Genomic DNA, 16,945 nt, shown 5'->3' with positions numbered 1-16,945 from the left:
GAAGGTGGAGGTTCCAGAGTACAGCACATGTCATACTTCTTTTACAGTGCAACTATTTTTTTTTTTTTCTCTCTTTTTGGTAAACAAATTAAGTCCAATGGCTCACACAGTTGTGCATTATTCATTCACTCCATCCTCGGTGAAGCCACGGTTGCCTTAAGGTTATAGACTTTTCGAAGGCTGCCAGAGTCTGCACCACCCACACACCACAGTCATACTTAGGGTGAAGTGTCTTGCCTAAGGACTCAATTACAGTTTGCACTATAGCCACTGCTGCTCCACTGCACCACCTGATATTCCCACTAACCAACACCAACCAGGCCCAACCTTAACCCACCAAGATCAAACGAGCGCGGACAGTGACAAGGACGCCACATGAGGTTTACGGACGAGACATATGCAAACGCAGTGTGACGTCAGTGTGATTCAAAATGACAAACGAATGTATGAGTCATGGACCCCACATACATTTATCCCACTTTATATGTTTTTTTTTTTGTTTCTGTTTCTAGGTTTTGAGCTGTGAGGCAGAATCCAGAAGCTCATGAATGTTTGTGAGCTGTGAGCTTTTGCCTCAAACAACGATGTGCCTTGTTACAGTCGGTCAACTACAACATGCAGCGCTCTGGTACAAACTTAGAGCTCATTCATGATAGGGGGAGAGCGGCCTTTTGGGGCTGAAGAAACACACACTGTATTTCCTTTCAGGCAGTTCAATATGTTTCGGTGACCAGCATCCGTTTGACTTCTTTCTCCCTCCCTCCTCCCTCGCTCCCTCCTTCTCTCGTGGTATTTTTTGCTTCCAAGAACAAATATGCCAATGTCATCCTCCGAAAGGTCAAGTGGCAAATTGCTTCTCACCAGGTCCAGCCCAAACACAGAACACAATCAAATCTGGAGAGTTTAACCAAAAAAGAAACGTTTATCTGAGAAAAGCAGCATTAAATAAATCAATAAACATAAAAGTAAATAAACCTGAAAGATCATGCTGCACAGGTGATGTTTATCTTTCAAAAACATCACCTGTACGTGTCTCTCCAGGTAAAAGTAAACGTCACTGTATTATTGCCCCCACGCTTTGCACCCTTGGACATGAAGACATCCCTTTTTTTGTCTTATTCTTACAGAACACCACAAATCACACCACAACATATAACACAAACTGGCACTTATTTAATCTTGTTTTGATTAATCATTACTTTGAAAACATCTCCTGGCATCTCTTTACCACACATCCTGAGCCAGGTATGTGAATCTGTACTAATTAAATACTTATTTTTCTGACAACCTTGATGATGTATTGATAATTTTAACGGTGTTTAAATGATTTATGCTTCCATTTTTGTTTTGGTTCTCAAGGCAGTTATCCAAATTAGAATGAGACACACACATCGATTTGCCAAATACTTTGAAAAGCAGTTGGAAATAAACCTAAAGCGCTCTTTAACTACCGGTATGAAGTCATAGCGTAAATCCCAGCCCGCAGTCATGAATTATCTATATGGCGCTTTCAATACGTCTTATTAAATCCTCAGTTATACCGGAACTAAGTCGGAAACTGTTGGTGTCCTCATGTGTACTTTATGGAGCCCAGTGGAGCAGGAATACGCGGATTGACAAGAAATTATTAATAAATCGATACTGACTGAGGTATTGCAAGGTAGTTTCATATTGATACTTTAAATTTCTCAGATACTTGCTGTTTTTTAATCAAACTCTTATTCATTATTGATTAATTCAAGCTATGTTAGTTATTTTTAATGTTACAGTGAATACTTGCTTGCAGAATAAGCATGTGTTACACTTTAACTAGCCTGACTGACGATAGAAAACGTCTGTGCTGGAAAGATCCTCACAGCCACAATCACACACAATCATCTATGATTATCACATGCCTACGGCCTTATCAATATGTAATTGCCTTTTTTATTATGCATCAGACAAAGGGAAAGGAAAATAGGGAGAAATATGGGGAAAGAGACCCATTATTATTATTATGGCACGCTGACCACCCTTTGAACCAGGCATAAAAATAGCATAATTCCATAAATGTGTTTTTTGATGAGGGAGCTGTGATTTTAACTCAACTTTGCATTACACATTTTTTTTTTTACACAATGCTCATTTCTAAATATGGGTGAGTGTTGGTATTCACAAATCATCCACCATAACTTCAGCAGCAAAGAAACAAACAGAAAGAAGTTTGTGTTCACATGTGTAAATTACATTCAAAAGTCAAAATAACAAAGTAAAGTAAATCAAGATGAAAAATATAATGATGAATGGATTTAATAACACATCAGATTGGGAACAGTTTGTATTTGACCAAGCAACAAAAATGAGAGGCATTTGTCTAGACATTTAAGGGCAGACTACATGGAATATTATGACAACATTATGATCCACAAAGATGATTTACAGAAGAGAGCACGAGAGTTTCCCTGTTGTCAAATACTAGTCAAGGTCTTTTCCATTCTTCCATTGGCTTGGAATGGGCCGTCTAATTACAGCCAGGTTTCAGATGATGCCTGTTTATTTAATGCAATGTGGAAAAAATGTGTGCGGCTGTTCGGAGCAAATGGACGAGGGCAGGTGCTCACTACAGATGATACATGGACACGACTGAGCAGAAGGATGCTGGGCTGTGAACTGTTCGCACTTTCCTCAAATTACTCTTGTCTGAACAATACAGTCTTGGTGGGCTCCCTTTTCCTTTATCTCTAAAAATGTTACATTAATAGAAAAGTATTTTAAAGCTGCGTAAGGCTGTGAAAAATGGTCAAGTTTTGTTTTAACGTTATAGTGGAAAAGTACGTCAAAACGAGTGGTGCTTTGACCGTTTCACAAAGGCCGAGTAATGAATAAACCTCTGCTCCTTATAATTGCATTGGGATGCATTACAGTGCAGAAGATAAGGTCAAGATGTCCAGTGAGATTTAGAGAAGCAGATTCACAGTGGTTTGTACTTCTGCCACTGCAGCCATCACTTTACCTCGATGTAAAAGAGGAAAAGTCTAGACGCTGGTTTACTTGAGCTGTGAATGGCTCCAGTGAAAAGTGAATCTGAGCTAAGTTCTGCACCAGGTTGTCAGGACAACTGCATTGTTTGATAAAAATAAAATCCAGACCATACAGAGCTGAATTCAAACTATGGTTGATATCAAAGTAAAACCATGGCACAGTTGGTTCTGTCTTCATCTAAGATAAATTTATTGTCATTTTTGCATGGTATTTAATAGAGACACACTGATAACACTATTTAAAAAAAACGAGTACAAGTACTTTCAATTGAGTATTTGCTGGTATCAAGTACCAACATCAAGTACCGATATCGAGGACCGATATCGTAATAATAGTTATAGTTACTTATGTCAGAAGAGTCAAAGTGGCACAATGGCACGAAAGAACAATTATTAAAAAAAATATTGTCACTGACTGACATTTCAATCAACTGTTTTATAACATTTGAACAGTGAACTTTAAAAGGTATTGAGACATTTTTCAAATAAGAAAAAAAAAATACATCATCAAGAATTATTGTCAGTGTCACTGACATTTCAATTAACTCTGCAAGACAAAAAATCCTGCCTCATAATTTATATAAATAAATGTCACATAAAATGCTTCCTAAAACTGTATTAATAACATCAAACAGTGGCAGAGCAACTGAGGTAGCAGACCTATTAAAATAGTATTGAAGTGTCAATGTCTAATAGGAAAATGTGAGAGGTAAGTTTTTGTTCATGAAAAGCAGCATCTCTGCAGTATCACCCATTACTTTATTTTGTTTTTCATTAACAGTGTTTGACACTGAGGTAAAAAGCCTGTCACTTTTCACACTGCTGCATGAGGCAGATATTTCTGGGACATTTTAGCCAAAGTAGGAAAAGGCACTTTATTAACCCTTCAGTACTGACATGGGTTTCATCTCTACCAATTGTGGGCTCCACTAAGCAGGACTCAACAGCACAGGTGCATGGCCTACAGGCTCCTACTTATTACAATCTCATTAAACACAGTGTCCAGACTCCTACAACCCTGTGCCTTGTGTAACTTTGTGGGAGGTGGCTGTCCCTCATCCTTCTCCTCTGCCTTTTCTCTGGATACTCCAACTTCAGCCTCACCATTTCCTTGTTCTGTACAGCAGCACTCACATCAGAGAAAAATAGTCTTTATATCTAAAAAAGAAAGAATACCATACATAAAATATAATAGTAATGAGATTAATAATGCAATTATTATGTATTATTATTTAATTAATAATGCTGTATTTGTTTTTCTTATTGTATTTCGTAGATGTAAATATGTGTTATGTAGTGATTAGGCTGATCAACAGACCCACACATTACCTCAGATCTAGGAGAGCTGTGATGCTGAAGAGGGAGTTTATCTCTGCATCATGAAAGAGCTTCTTGACAGCTGCAGCCAAGGTTCTCTTCATTGTTTTGATCCCACTATTCTCTTCCGTCTCTCTGTTCCGTAGTCTTAGGAGCACGGTCACAGCAGGAACAACATCTGATGCCATTGCATCATAAAAAGTTACTTTTCTGGTTAGTTCCTCAAAGGGAGCAAGTACAATTACATTCTTCTGCACCAGCATCCACTGATTCACTGTGAGATTGTCGGGAAGTTCATCCTCATCACTGTATATGTCCAGAACCCTCTTCTGCTCGATAAGAGACTGGATCAAGTAGAATGTGCTATTCCAGTGCGTTTGGACCTCTTTTTGTTTTCTCTTTAGTAGCTGGTTCAGTTGCATTTGAATATCCTCCAGGTGAGAGTAGGACAATGCCCAATGTTTAAAATGTCCCACTATTCATTGCCCAACCGTGATAGTGTCAGCTACGCTCCTCTGAGCCAGAAGACCCTCGTTCACAACTAGTTGCAACGTGTGTGCACCACAGGACAGGCTGGAGAATCCACCATCATTCATGACTTTGATCATGTTCTTGACATTGTCATGTAACAACACATGTACAGGACTGTTTGGGATCCTCCACTTCTGTAACGCATCATTGAAGACATCGGTGACTGGCTCTGCTGTGTGCAAGCCCCATGATGGTTTTGTATGAACTGCTCTTTGCAGTGTAAAAACATCATCTACCCACTGCACGGTTAAGCTAATGAGGGACATCTGTCGTGGAACTTAAGGCAGAAACTCCTCACAGTAAAGAGAGAATGTTTTCTTCACGTTGTCGTGCAGCTTGGGAAAAACAGTCTCTGTAATGTAGCGGCGACTGAGAATTTCATATCGTGGCTCCAGCAGCCCTAAGAGTCGCCTAAATCCCACATTTTAAACACATGAAAGTGGCTGGTCATCAAGAGCAATATACTCTGCAATCAGACGTGATACTCTGAATACATACGAGCGGTCCTTAGACAGTTTCTCCTGCTTCTCCAGTACCTGAGCATCTGTGGGTTGTTTTTGGCTCCCGCTTTTGAAAAAACACCTTGTATTCGGCATTGTGCTGGATGAACAAATGTTTAATCAAATTGCTAGTGTTGAATTTTGTTGCAGTAGATCCTCCTCTTAACAGCTTTGCTTTGCATATATTGCAGTCTACTTTGCTTTTGTCGCTTTCTGCCACACGGCAGAGACGTCCCATCACCATGGAGAGCTGCTGTTCATAAATGTCTTCTGTTGTGACACTGCCATAAAATGACTAGAAAGTGGTATCGGTCGTAGGTATCGGCTCTTCTCTGATGAGTATGAGTACAAGCCTGTAGTATCAAGCTGATACCAGTATTAGTGTCAGTGTATGCCCAATATTTACTAAAAATAGACCAACTGAAACAAAAGGAGTTTCTCAGCAGCAAGTGCAAAACAGAAAATGTAATACATATGTTGCAAAAAACAAAACAACAGAAAACTAAAACCAATGTAGAGCTCCCCCTTACACAGAAGCTACATCACATCAGGCAGTGCACACATACAAAACACGTGGACCTCCATCAGCCGCACACTTGACACCACAGGGGGTGTATGAGTTATCGAGCCTTATACTTTGTTACATGCAAGGATCACTAATGCTCTTGTGTCTCACCACAGGAAGTTGGATTTGTGTAAACATTTAGTTTAATCGATAAAAACTTTCTTTCAATGAGACTACCACAAAGGGAACAAGGCTCTAACTTTAAACCTATAAGAAATAATTTGTCTTGTCCTTGCTTGAATAACACACATATAGTTCAATTCAACCAAGAGATTATGACATCAACTAAAATAAATTAAAATAAACTAAAAGTAAATTCTGATATAGGAAATGTGTTTTCAACAGCTTAATCTGTCTAATCTATTACTGCTCTGGGGCAGGCTATCGTTGAAGATTACAATTTAAAAAAAGTGACTGTATAAAGCTCCCTTCACTTGTTTTACAGCCAACTGCACCGGAGTCAATATTTTGTGCCCAGGCAATTTGGAGCAGTGTAGTTGTGGTATAGACAGCAGATTGCCTACAGTCCAGTAATAAATGCCAGTTGCATGGGGTTATGCAAGGTTTTGATCCAAATGAAATAAACCAGGGCAAAGTCACATACAGCAATATAGGAAAGTTCTATTCTATAAGTACAGGCCGTCCTCAAATGACCTCATGCCACTGAACTCTCCGTTTTTGCCTGCCAATAACCAAATACACATACATGTAATGTTTGGGCCAAATGTTAAAGGTGCAATAATTTAAAAGAATCTAAAGAGCTCTCTAGACAAGCATATGGTGTTATGCTGCGGCCTGAAACGAGCTGAAATATCCACCTTTTCTTGCAATGATAAACAAACTAACAATCTGTTGTCATGCAGATAAATTGCCCCCATTTGTTCAGCTTTGAAACTAGATCTAAAATGTACTTCACATTGAACCCGTGTGTTAACGCAGTAGAAAAAAACCCTCACGTTCAAGCTCACTCGCAGTTTCAGAGACATCAGCCCTCACTTGGCTCTATAGAACCGTATACACTCTCCTATTGTGTGGTGAAAATGAAAGTCAAGGCCGTGGCAAATTGAGGTTGCACATCTCCTGAGCTTTGAGAGCGAGATGTGAAGGGGGTCCCATTTCCTCCAGATCATACAGAACCATCTGTCAGAAAGAGGCTTGTGTCAGGAGGTGTGTATCTGTCATCGTCCTCACAGCTTGGGGGCCTCTGGGAGCCATAGTCCAACATGTTCCATCACAGAACAGCCAGCTATCTAATAACCGTGTTTGGCTGTTTCAATTATAGATGTAAATACAATTCTATTTCTATATGGGGCTGCATGATTTTGAAAAGAAAAAAAACGACAGGTCATTGCTTTTTTTTGCAATATGTGTTTAAAAATGACTATTCTTAACGTTTGAGAGAAGATAATGCACGTAAAACTAGTGCAAGAATCCCGTGCAATTCAGAACAAGTTTGTAGAGCTCTAAAAACTAAAGGGTTAGCAGATGGCTAAGACTCTTTTAACCATCTGGCACGATCATCCCAATGAAATCAGGACAAAACCAGGGCCGCAGGTGTGTCCTTAAATGAGCTCAAACAAGACTGGAGCGGATGTGCGTAGCCAACAGGTGTATAGGATTTATATCGCTTTGCCTCATCAGCTGCAATCGTTTTATTTTAAAATGTAACCACCAAAAAATAGGTCAAAGTCGAAAAACTTTACATCCGCGAATTATTGGCTCAAGACAACATAGACTAAATTTGGATATGCTCAAAAAAGACACACAAATCTGTAGCATTTGGCGCACAGCAGATGATTTGCAGAATTGAAGGAAAAGTGCAATATCTTAAACGGTGTACTCATTTCTTTCTCCAAACTATGCTTAATTGGGACTCAAAATTAACAGAAATAACCACGTGTGCGATAAGAGCAACAAGACAGACCATATTAATTAACCGATCTAAAGCCACACACGTAATGCACTTAATTTATGGCTTTACGTTGCATTATTCATTGCTTCATTAATATTTATTCACTCACTGCATTCACAAACACACACAGACTTGGAGACGGTACGCCACCTTTGTAAAGTTAAATTATTATCACAAACGCAACCAAAAAGAAGCATCTGGTACCTGAAAAAATAAAATCTATGTCTTTAGGTGACAAATACTTGGCATGAGCAGCACAGTAAACATGACAATTCATCAACAGTTGTTCTTTTTCCAATTCCAGGCACGTTTTCCATTTGTTTGTATCAGAGGTGTTTGGGCTTCAGAGCAGGTTTTTTTCTTCCCTCAGAGAAAAGCAGCACTCCCTTTTGTTTGCATGAGCCTTTGAACCCTGAGAGAGGATCGCTCACCTGCACAGACGAGACCCAGCAGCAGAGCTAATTCCGACACAGCCCACGAGAGATTTCTTCTACCTTTCTATTGTTCAAAATTAATTACGTATGTCCTCAAACACAGGAAATGACAACCTGTACTATTTGTTTTGTGCATGCTAAAAACAGACTTGAAGATCTGTGATAACCAGGCCGGAGTAATGTGATTTACTAAATAACAGTCACATTAACAAGATAATAAAGTACATTCAGCTTGTACCACAACATTAATAACGTTAAACAGTACAATGGAACTAGCATTGTTTTCTGAGATACAATAGTTCTTATCCTTAACACATTTCAGCGTGGCAGTGTAGGTAATTACATCTCAAAGTAAACAACACTCCAGTCAATCAAATGTCAAAGTGAAGCCAAGGTCAGAAATGTGACAGATGTAAACAGAAAGCTCACTCCTCCAACACTTTCTGAATGACTTGGTCACCGTGTTTGCTGAGCCCCTAAATGTCAACAATAACAGGGCTGCATCTGGAGATACTTGTGAATTCAAGGTGGATTTGGAGCTGGAGGAGCAGCAGAGGAGCCAGCCCCAAACTGGGTAACAGTGAGCCAGTGAGCTTCACTCGATAATAACAGCTTTTTTTCTGTCTATGTAAAACACAATGGGTAAAAGAAAAGGAATCCAGGAGAGGGCTCAGAGTTCAGGCACTTCGGTCAAGTTTGATTTGGCCCTACAGTCTTTATTTTGAAAGCACATACAAGCCCCCAGATAAAGTCATGCACCACCTGTATTTTCCAATTAGGTTGAACTATAATTTAAAGACACAGGCCGCTACGACTGAAATGTTCAGTATATCCAACAGAAAATAGGTGTTATAGTCAAAGGGGGTAATCTGATTCATTGAGGTTATGCAAAGACAGGGTAAACATCCACAGTAATGACGCAAACGAAGCAAGGTTATCCATCTCAGAACGCTTCTCCTACTCAAGCCTTTGCTGCATGTGGCAGGGCGTGTGGATTTATGTGTGATCGGCCTGTTAGGAGCTTGAGGGTGAATGTGTCCTCGCTCGGAGTGAGTCAAAAATCCATCTTGACTAGCAATGGACTATTGTATTACGTGTGCCCAGCACATGGTCACTCAGAAGCCTAAAGTGGGCTAGTCTGTATGCATGTTGTGTTTGTTGCACTCAAACTCAATTTTGTGTGAAGCTCAGAAGCATATTGTAGGTGGAAAGTAATATACTTCAGAGTTTATTTAGTCACTCTGCCTTACGAATATTAGCCATATAACTTGATTTGAGATCAATCAGATTTTGTACTGGCCTGATTAGTGAGTTCTTTTGACTCTCTCTGTTGCACCATGTTGTTGACCCAGTGGAGCTGCACAAAGAAACAGAGCTGTGGCTGATTATTAGCATGTTTTCATGTATAATCCACTGGCTTGTGTTTGCTTTCTTTGGCATATTCTACCATGGGCATTAGTTCCAGAGAAAAACAGGAACCAATCGATGGAATTTGAATTCCCATTGTGTCAGCAGAGGTTTAGTTTCTTCAGGATCAATTATTCAAACTATGGGATTTTTAAGAAAGTTGGAAGATTATTTCTTCTGAATTGGATTTTATAAACAAAGATAATCTCCAGGTTGAATCAAGGCACAGTTCCCACACTTGGCCATTCTCTTCACTGAGAACATCTATGCGGCCTCCTGTCATACAATATACGTTACAAAATATGGAGTGATTCATATGGCAGCGTGTGAGTGGGGGTGTCTTCGTAAACAAGCAATGATGCCATTCCGGGGGATTTTGAAACATCAAAAATCCCTCAGTGATTTTTGCCGTTTTCTCTCTTTTCTTGTCCAAGACTGAGTCTTATCTGGAGACACTGAATATGAACAAATCTGTGGCAAAGAAATACAGGATCTTGTCATCTTGGCACTGAATGAAACTATGTGTACTTTGATGTTCCCCAATGCCACGCTGCAGAAGGTGTAAAGGACTTGCAACAGTCCTACAGTGGAACTTAGCACAGCCAAGTGACCTTTAGTTTAATAAAAGCTGGTTCTTATTACAAGCATATGTTATATCAGACTCTATATCCTCTGAGCCAGTACTTCTTTCTCATAAGTACCAGAACTAAATGTAAGATTTTCTTCAGGGACTGGTGGAAGGGGGCGAGGCTGCTAACAATGCCAAATGCATAAACGTCAAATCCAATTTCTGTTTTAAATGTCCTATTACTCTCATGCTTGCTATTTATAAGGTTGATTTGCATATTTTTCAGAGTAAAAGCAAATAGATACAGATATATATAATTTTCCTCTGGGGAGTGTTACTAGATGGGCCCCAGCTCGGTGGCTGGGGGCCTCTGCTCTGAGCCACACAGCCATATGTCGCTGAATGTACGTAATCTTAAATGTACATGCTAATACTCTGGGGCTCTACAGATCAAATATCATTGTCTTTGGAGTAGTAGTTAATCTTTTTAATTTGAAGCAGTCAAATTTTAACATATTTTTTTAACTTATAGTATTTTTGATATGCCAAATACACTACTTCTTCCTCCTCAGTATTAATCAGCACAGGAGACAGTGCATGCCTCTCGTGGAGGCCCCTGGATCTCTCTCTAAGAAGCCTATTCAGATGTTGACCTATTTAGCACATCTGAGAGACCAAACATGCACGCTCTTTCTCTTCCTACACAAACCACTTTTTCGTTACTCTGAAAAACACTATATCAAGGCTGAAACCTGACTGAGGCACATCTCTACCACACTGACAACAGTTAGACAAAGTTCAGAAGACACAGGACACAGCCTTTAGTCAAAAGTATGTCATAACATTTATCCGAGTGTCCACGAGGCGTTCAGAATGTCAGTGTACTTGCAACCAGAACGCCACTCACGGGACACATCCTTGAAGGCATCACAGCAGCGGTCAACTGGAAAAGAAGCAATCTTTGTACTTCTCTCACCACACAGCACTGGCCAGTGCAGAACACAATCTGTCCTTTGATATGACAGAACAGAACGACTCTAATCACAAGCAAATCAAAGCAGAGGTCAAGGGATCAGCCTGAAAGGTAATAGTTTTCCACTTGATACAGCAAGAACACATCTCCAGAAAATACGTTTCATTTTCCGTGTTGATTCTCCATGTTCTTATTATGCGACTGTTGGTTCTTATTAGACGATTCTCACACAATCCTCTCGCACTTTTAGACTTTCAATTTTAGATTTGACAGGTAATATTTGAGGCACCTGCGTCAGGACCAGGCCGATTCAATGACGTCAGTGATCGGTGCGAATCACTGAGGCTTTATATTGTTGTTTTGCTTTTGTAATTAGTCAAACATTTCATTGTCAAAGAAACCGATGAAGCAGAAAATAACTGGTCTTTGACAGCTCTGTCAATTCTGGGCTGTTGACTTTTAGTGGCAAATATTAATGAAAGAAGCTATCTCTAATTATTCTACTCCCCTGGAGGTTGTAAAACCACTGGTACTTTGACATTTGTCACTCCTGTTCAATTATCTTTTTGGTAAACATTTAATTTACTCATTCATTTTTGAACACATTTTGGAAGTGAGGAACTGTTGGATCAATATGTGATAGCAGCTTCCCATCTCTTGAACCAACTGGACCGTAATTCCCACATGCAGTTTTAATACATATGTTTATATGTTTTGCTCCATCATCACCTCTTGAGCCAAGTCAACATGTTGACTTTATTCATACAAAACACGAATAATCATACTAGAATAATGATGTTTATACACAGTTGTCAACATGCTCTGCTTCTTGACAGTGGACAATGAACTATTATATAAGTAGCATTTGTTCACAGTAATAACAAAACGCCCTTTTCCATGGAGTTTGTGCACAGCAGTGTCTACACATCAGACTGACCCCAACTGCCAAAGCTTTGGGGGGTCTGAAGCAGCACTCATGCACTACCTCTCCCTAATGGGGTCTATAGTGCCAAAAGTGACATCTAGCTTGAATAACTGAGTGGAAAAAAAACAACAGACTTAAAAGACAAAAGAGCACCGTAGCTTTTGTTTTGTCAGTGGTACCTGTTTGCTTACGGTCTGCAGAGGCTTCATTGTCCTGGAGAACGGCTGACCTCCGATAAACCACATGGACTCTTCCCTGATCTTCCAGCTCCTGAGTCCCCCTCTCCAACGGCTCTATGAAGTACTCATCGGAGTCTGTGCGGATCATCCCAGCCTGAAACACAAGAGCAAAGTATCAGAAACATCCACAGACAGCTGAGGAAACTGATGCATGATTTAAACTCAACGCTTTATCGTGGTACTGAACAACTGTAGTTCAGAAGGTTTCTGACTCAAAAAACCAAAGGAAATATCAAATTTGGAGGTGAATATTGCCGAGTGGCCTTGTGGTTAGGTCACAGCACACATGCAGAGTAAGATGCCTGAGTTTGAGTCTCTTTCTTCTCATAATCCTGTTTCATCCACACTGCAAACAGATCCCAAAATCTGCACGTATACAGTCTGATTCTAGTTATTATACATAAGAAGCTCTTTGTAAATATTCATTCAACGGTCTCATGTTAGTGAAAGGAACTGTCTATACAACCTCAGGCTAATTAAATTCATGGCATCATATGATTTCTACACAAGGATGAGGTCAAAATACACATGTAGCTTCATTAGCATTTCCTTTGTTATGAAGCTACATTCCATTTAGTCATTACTATGCAAGTCAGACAACCTTATTTCCTTATTAAAACACATTTGATTTCTTTGATTTCCTTTACTTTGTCCCCATATTATATCATTTTTCATTGTCACTGAGGAAAAAAATTGATAATATTGTAACAAAACATCACATTTCCACCAAAACTCTTGCCCATTTTGCCCATTACAAGCCTATTTCCCGACAAACCACAAGAGGTAATGGCCATATCTTCACAATGTTAACAATACACTGAAACTAAATTGCTTTCTGAAGGCTACCTGCAACTCACAGATTTTGTGCAATCACTGGATAGCCATGTCTACCTCAGACCGGATAAAAGACCAGGTAACACAATAAGTCACTAACTGTGGATTTCATCTCCGGCAAATGATGGAGCATGGCCTGGTGGCATGTGCAAAGGCAAAAATAACAATATGGTGTATCAAGCACCACGATATTGGAACATGTACTGAAGCTAACCTCTCACTTTAACCCAGCGCCTTTTCTATACCGACGATCCTTGACATATGAATGTAAACGGAGATATATGTAATTATACGTGCTCTTATCCATGTAATGATGCATTCTCAACGTGTGTCACGCTATTCCAGGAAATGGCTAAAGCGACATCAGTAATTTTATTTCCAATTATGTTTATTCATTGGAGAGGCTCGTGTGGCATTCAGGCAAGCATAAAGAGCTGCTTCTTAGCTGATGCACTGAAGCACGCTCTAAACAGGCTTTAACTTGAAATGTGCACACATGTTTTTGGCATAATGATAAAGACATCTGAGGTGCAAAAATGCTATTTTGTATTTGAAGCATGGTATGAAATCTGTCTAAAGGCATGAGTCTGAAGACTGTTTACGAAAAGGTGCTGGATGAAAAGACCTCAGCGATGAATTAATACTGACTAGACACCGTTCTTTTTCACATAAGAAGAGCTTTTACAGCTCAGTGTGCAAATACAGACACTACTTCGGATCTTAAATAAACAGCAAATTTGAATGCATTTACAGACATACTACATAAATGCATTCATAAAAATACCAGTTGACCCATGTATTTGTATTTTGTACAATAAAGCAAAGTGAGCATGAATCCCAAATGAAGCATCAGTGTGAGTGGACAGAGAGACATGCCCTGTGCTTTAATATATGTGCATGTGTGATATGAGTGCACACAGTGTAGATAATCAAAAGGTCATGTGAGTCATGTGGGTGTGTTATATAGTATATGTGAACATTCAAAAGGACATGCGGGTGACAGCTGGTGCCAGTCTTACAGCCTGAGATTCAGCGTGTGAAGAATATGAAATGAGTATTCTGATCTTTGACATGTTTTGCATTTTATAGACAGATGATTGTCTGACACCAATCAGGAGTGGCCTCACATAATTACACACTATCTTACAACAGCATATGTGAGAAGTATTAGGCATCAAGCTACTGTATTAGAGGAGGAGGAAAAGTCAAGAATAAGTATGTGATAGAGACTAGGTCGGCCAATTATTATAATTGTCGGCAGTGGTCAGTATCAAAAGTTATTGCAGTTCTGTAGCATAAAACACTACCTGTACCTGTATGGAGTAATATGTTGGCCAGTACTCAGAGCGGATGTTCATTACGCACAAAACCTATTAAAACATCGTAATATTATGCATGATATGGGCGCTATGGCTGTTGCACTTGTTGTCTGGCTTATTTTTAATATCCTTAAAAATGGTTGTCAAACTTGGATTTGCTCTTCAGCTTATTCCGTGCAAATGTATTTATCTAGCTCCTGCAGGCCCAGCTTAGACACTTAAACAGTAAACACTATGCTTATGCACACAATGTCACGTTGTCTTGCCATTTCCAATGCCAACGTCAATGCCTCCTCTGCACAACTATTCAGCACCAAGGTCGATGGATTATCCGGCCTGGAGTGAGTCTGCCGTCACACCCCAAATCACAACATTGCACTTTTTGGTCTGTTTTTTTGTCTATCAATGTAAGCTCCGATGCAGCTCTCACCTTATGATTATGAGGCAGAAATCATGTCTAAGGCAAGTTTGCTGTTTGTTTCAATGTGGCAAAAAAGGTTTGTATCAAAAAAGTCATCACACCCAATTATTCCACTTGATTTGAGCCAATTATTGAATCTGCATAATAGTCAAAGTGATACTTATCATGCACGTGTTGTGGTAGCAGCTCATTAGTCTCTGCTCAAACATGTCAGAAAGTATGCTGTATTAATTATAGCTGTTTCAAAGTCCTTAATTTTAAGTAATTACAGGTTCACACAACAGATGACATTTAAACGCAGACAAGTCATCCTAAGTAAACATGTCCAATATTCACTGATACGAAAGAGCAATCAAAAAGTTATTAAATACTGAAGGTCCAGCCATGAAAACACAAATACATAACATCATTTTCATTTACTCTGTGAAATAACGACACTACTCTTAATAATCAAACCGTACTGCTGAGAGAATGAGGACAGGTGCGAATTGTGTCAAAACTGCATCCTGTTTAAATGTTAGAAGTCACTGAGCTTTCTCACGTTTTCTTTTCCGTACAGATAATGTGTCTGTGAACAACAACCACAGCTGTTCCATCAGACATTAAGTTCAGTGTCTACTACAAATAAGATGGTGAAAGAGAGAGAGAAAGACAAGGAAATAACACCCCAGTCATTAAGTAAAAGTTGATCAATTATGAAAGTTCAGCAAACAACATCTTAAAACTTTGGCATATCGTTGATATAAGATAATCCAAAACACCAAAATGTGCCTTTAAATGTTAAATTAGTTCATATTTCAGTATCAAACCAATGTAAAATGGCTGTAAAAGTACCCACAGGTTCTATTTATATTAATCAGATTTTTGTATTATACATGAAATGCCCTATATTCACTTTTTTTTTTACACAAATTCAAAACAACTTTCACAATGTTGTCAATAATTGGATACTGCCCATCTACAGATGATTTAAAACAACAACAACAGGGATTTTGTGATGAGTATGAACCATGAAATGAGGGAGTAGAGTACACAGTTTTTTAACTTAAGGGGCTGGAAGTGCCACTTTCTTTGAAGCAGAGAAGAGAATACCTCCTGTCAGGCCATAATGAGACAGAGCTGACATTTTCATATTGATCACAGCGCCTCATCACACGCTGCTCTCAACTGTTAGAGATTTCTCTTTATAGAAGTCGGTCTGATGGATTTTGAACCAAAACCAGAACAATAACAACCCTAAAATGGAGAACAAAATGAAATCAATACAACAGCAATACAACAGATGAAATTTGGCCTCTGAGCCGATCCACAGTGACGGAAGGAGGCTTTATGAGGAAGGCAAAAGGAAACCTCTTATTTTACCCTACTTGGCTATGCAAAGCCACGAGCTTTTATGTCGTTCTTGTTGGATCTCTGTAAGAAAATCTCCTATCTCTTTGTCTCTAATGCTGTTTTCAAAGCTGACAAGCTCCAGTAAATGAACAACAGTTTCTTGAAGTCTCCATAAACAGGCAATACTCCAAACAAGATGAACACAACAAAACAACAATGACATCCTAATTTAGAGGCTATTCACATTATCACGCAGTGTTGCATTTGTGTAAATGAAAATCATTTGGCAAAAAATCATGGAGGTCATAATAATTCACACTTTTTTTTTAATGGATTGTTATATGGTGGACGTATTATGCTAAATCAACTCTTATAAGCTTTAAGCCATAACTATAACGCTCTCTTTGTGAATATTTAGGAAAATGAAGAGGCATAGGGTTCTAACATGTCACACTTTTAAAATAAAACCACATAAATGACAATCTGCTGCTTTGGTGAAAGATCATTATGAAGTTATTTTCTGAACAGTGACACTGTTTACAATGAGCAAAAATATAAAATAATGATCTATATATGGTAAAGTTCAACACTATCTGGGTAATAATATCTGGGGGAAAAGCATAATCTGTCTTTAATAATATATACACT

General features: G+C 39.1%; 1 protein-coding gene across 2 annotated transcripts in view; it reads right to left on the bottom strand.

Annotated features, from left to right (window-relative positions):
• adamts3 (ADAM metallopeptidase with thrombospondin type 1 motif, 3) overlaps positions 1–16,945 on the bottom strand; it is a 104,007-nt gene that overhangs the window by 66,986 nt on the left and 20,076 nt on the right. For both annotated transcript variants that reach the window (XM_055224284.1, XM_055224283.1), the window contains exon 4: positions 12,332–12,485. In XM_055224284.1, coding sequence (XP_055080259.1) covers positions 12,332–12,485 — 154 coding nt within the window. The remainder of the gene's footprint in view (positions 1–12,331; positions 12,486–16,945) is intronic.

Source organism: Periophthalmus magnuspinnatus, chromosome 9 (genome assembly GCF_009829125.3).
Source record: "Periophthalmus magnuspinnatus isolate fPerMag1 chromosome 9, fPerMag1.2.pri, whole genome shotgun sequence".
Taxonomy (NCBI): Eukaryota; Metazoa; Chordata; class Actinopteri; order Gobiiformes; family Gobiidae; genus Periophthalmus; species Periophthalmus magnuspinnatus.
Note: the sequence above shows the minus strand (reverse complement) of the source record. Positions and strands in the feature narration are given on the sequence as shown.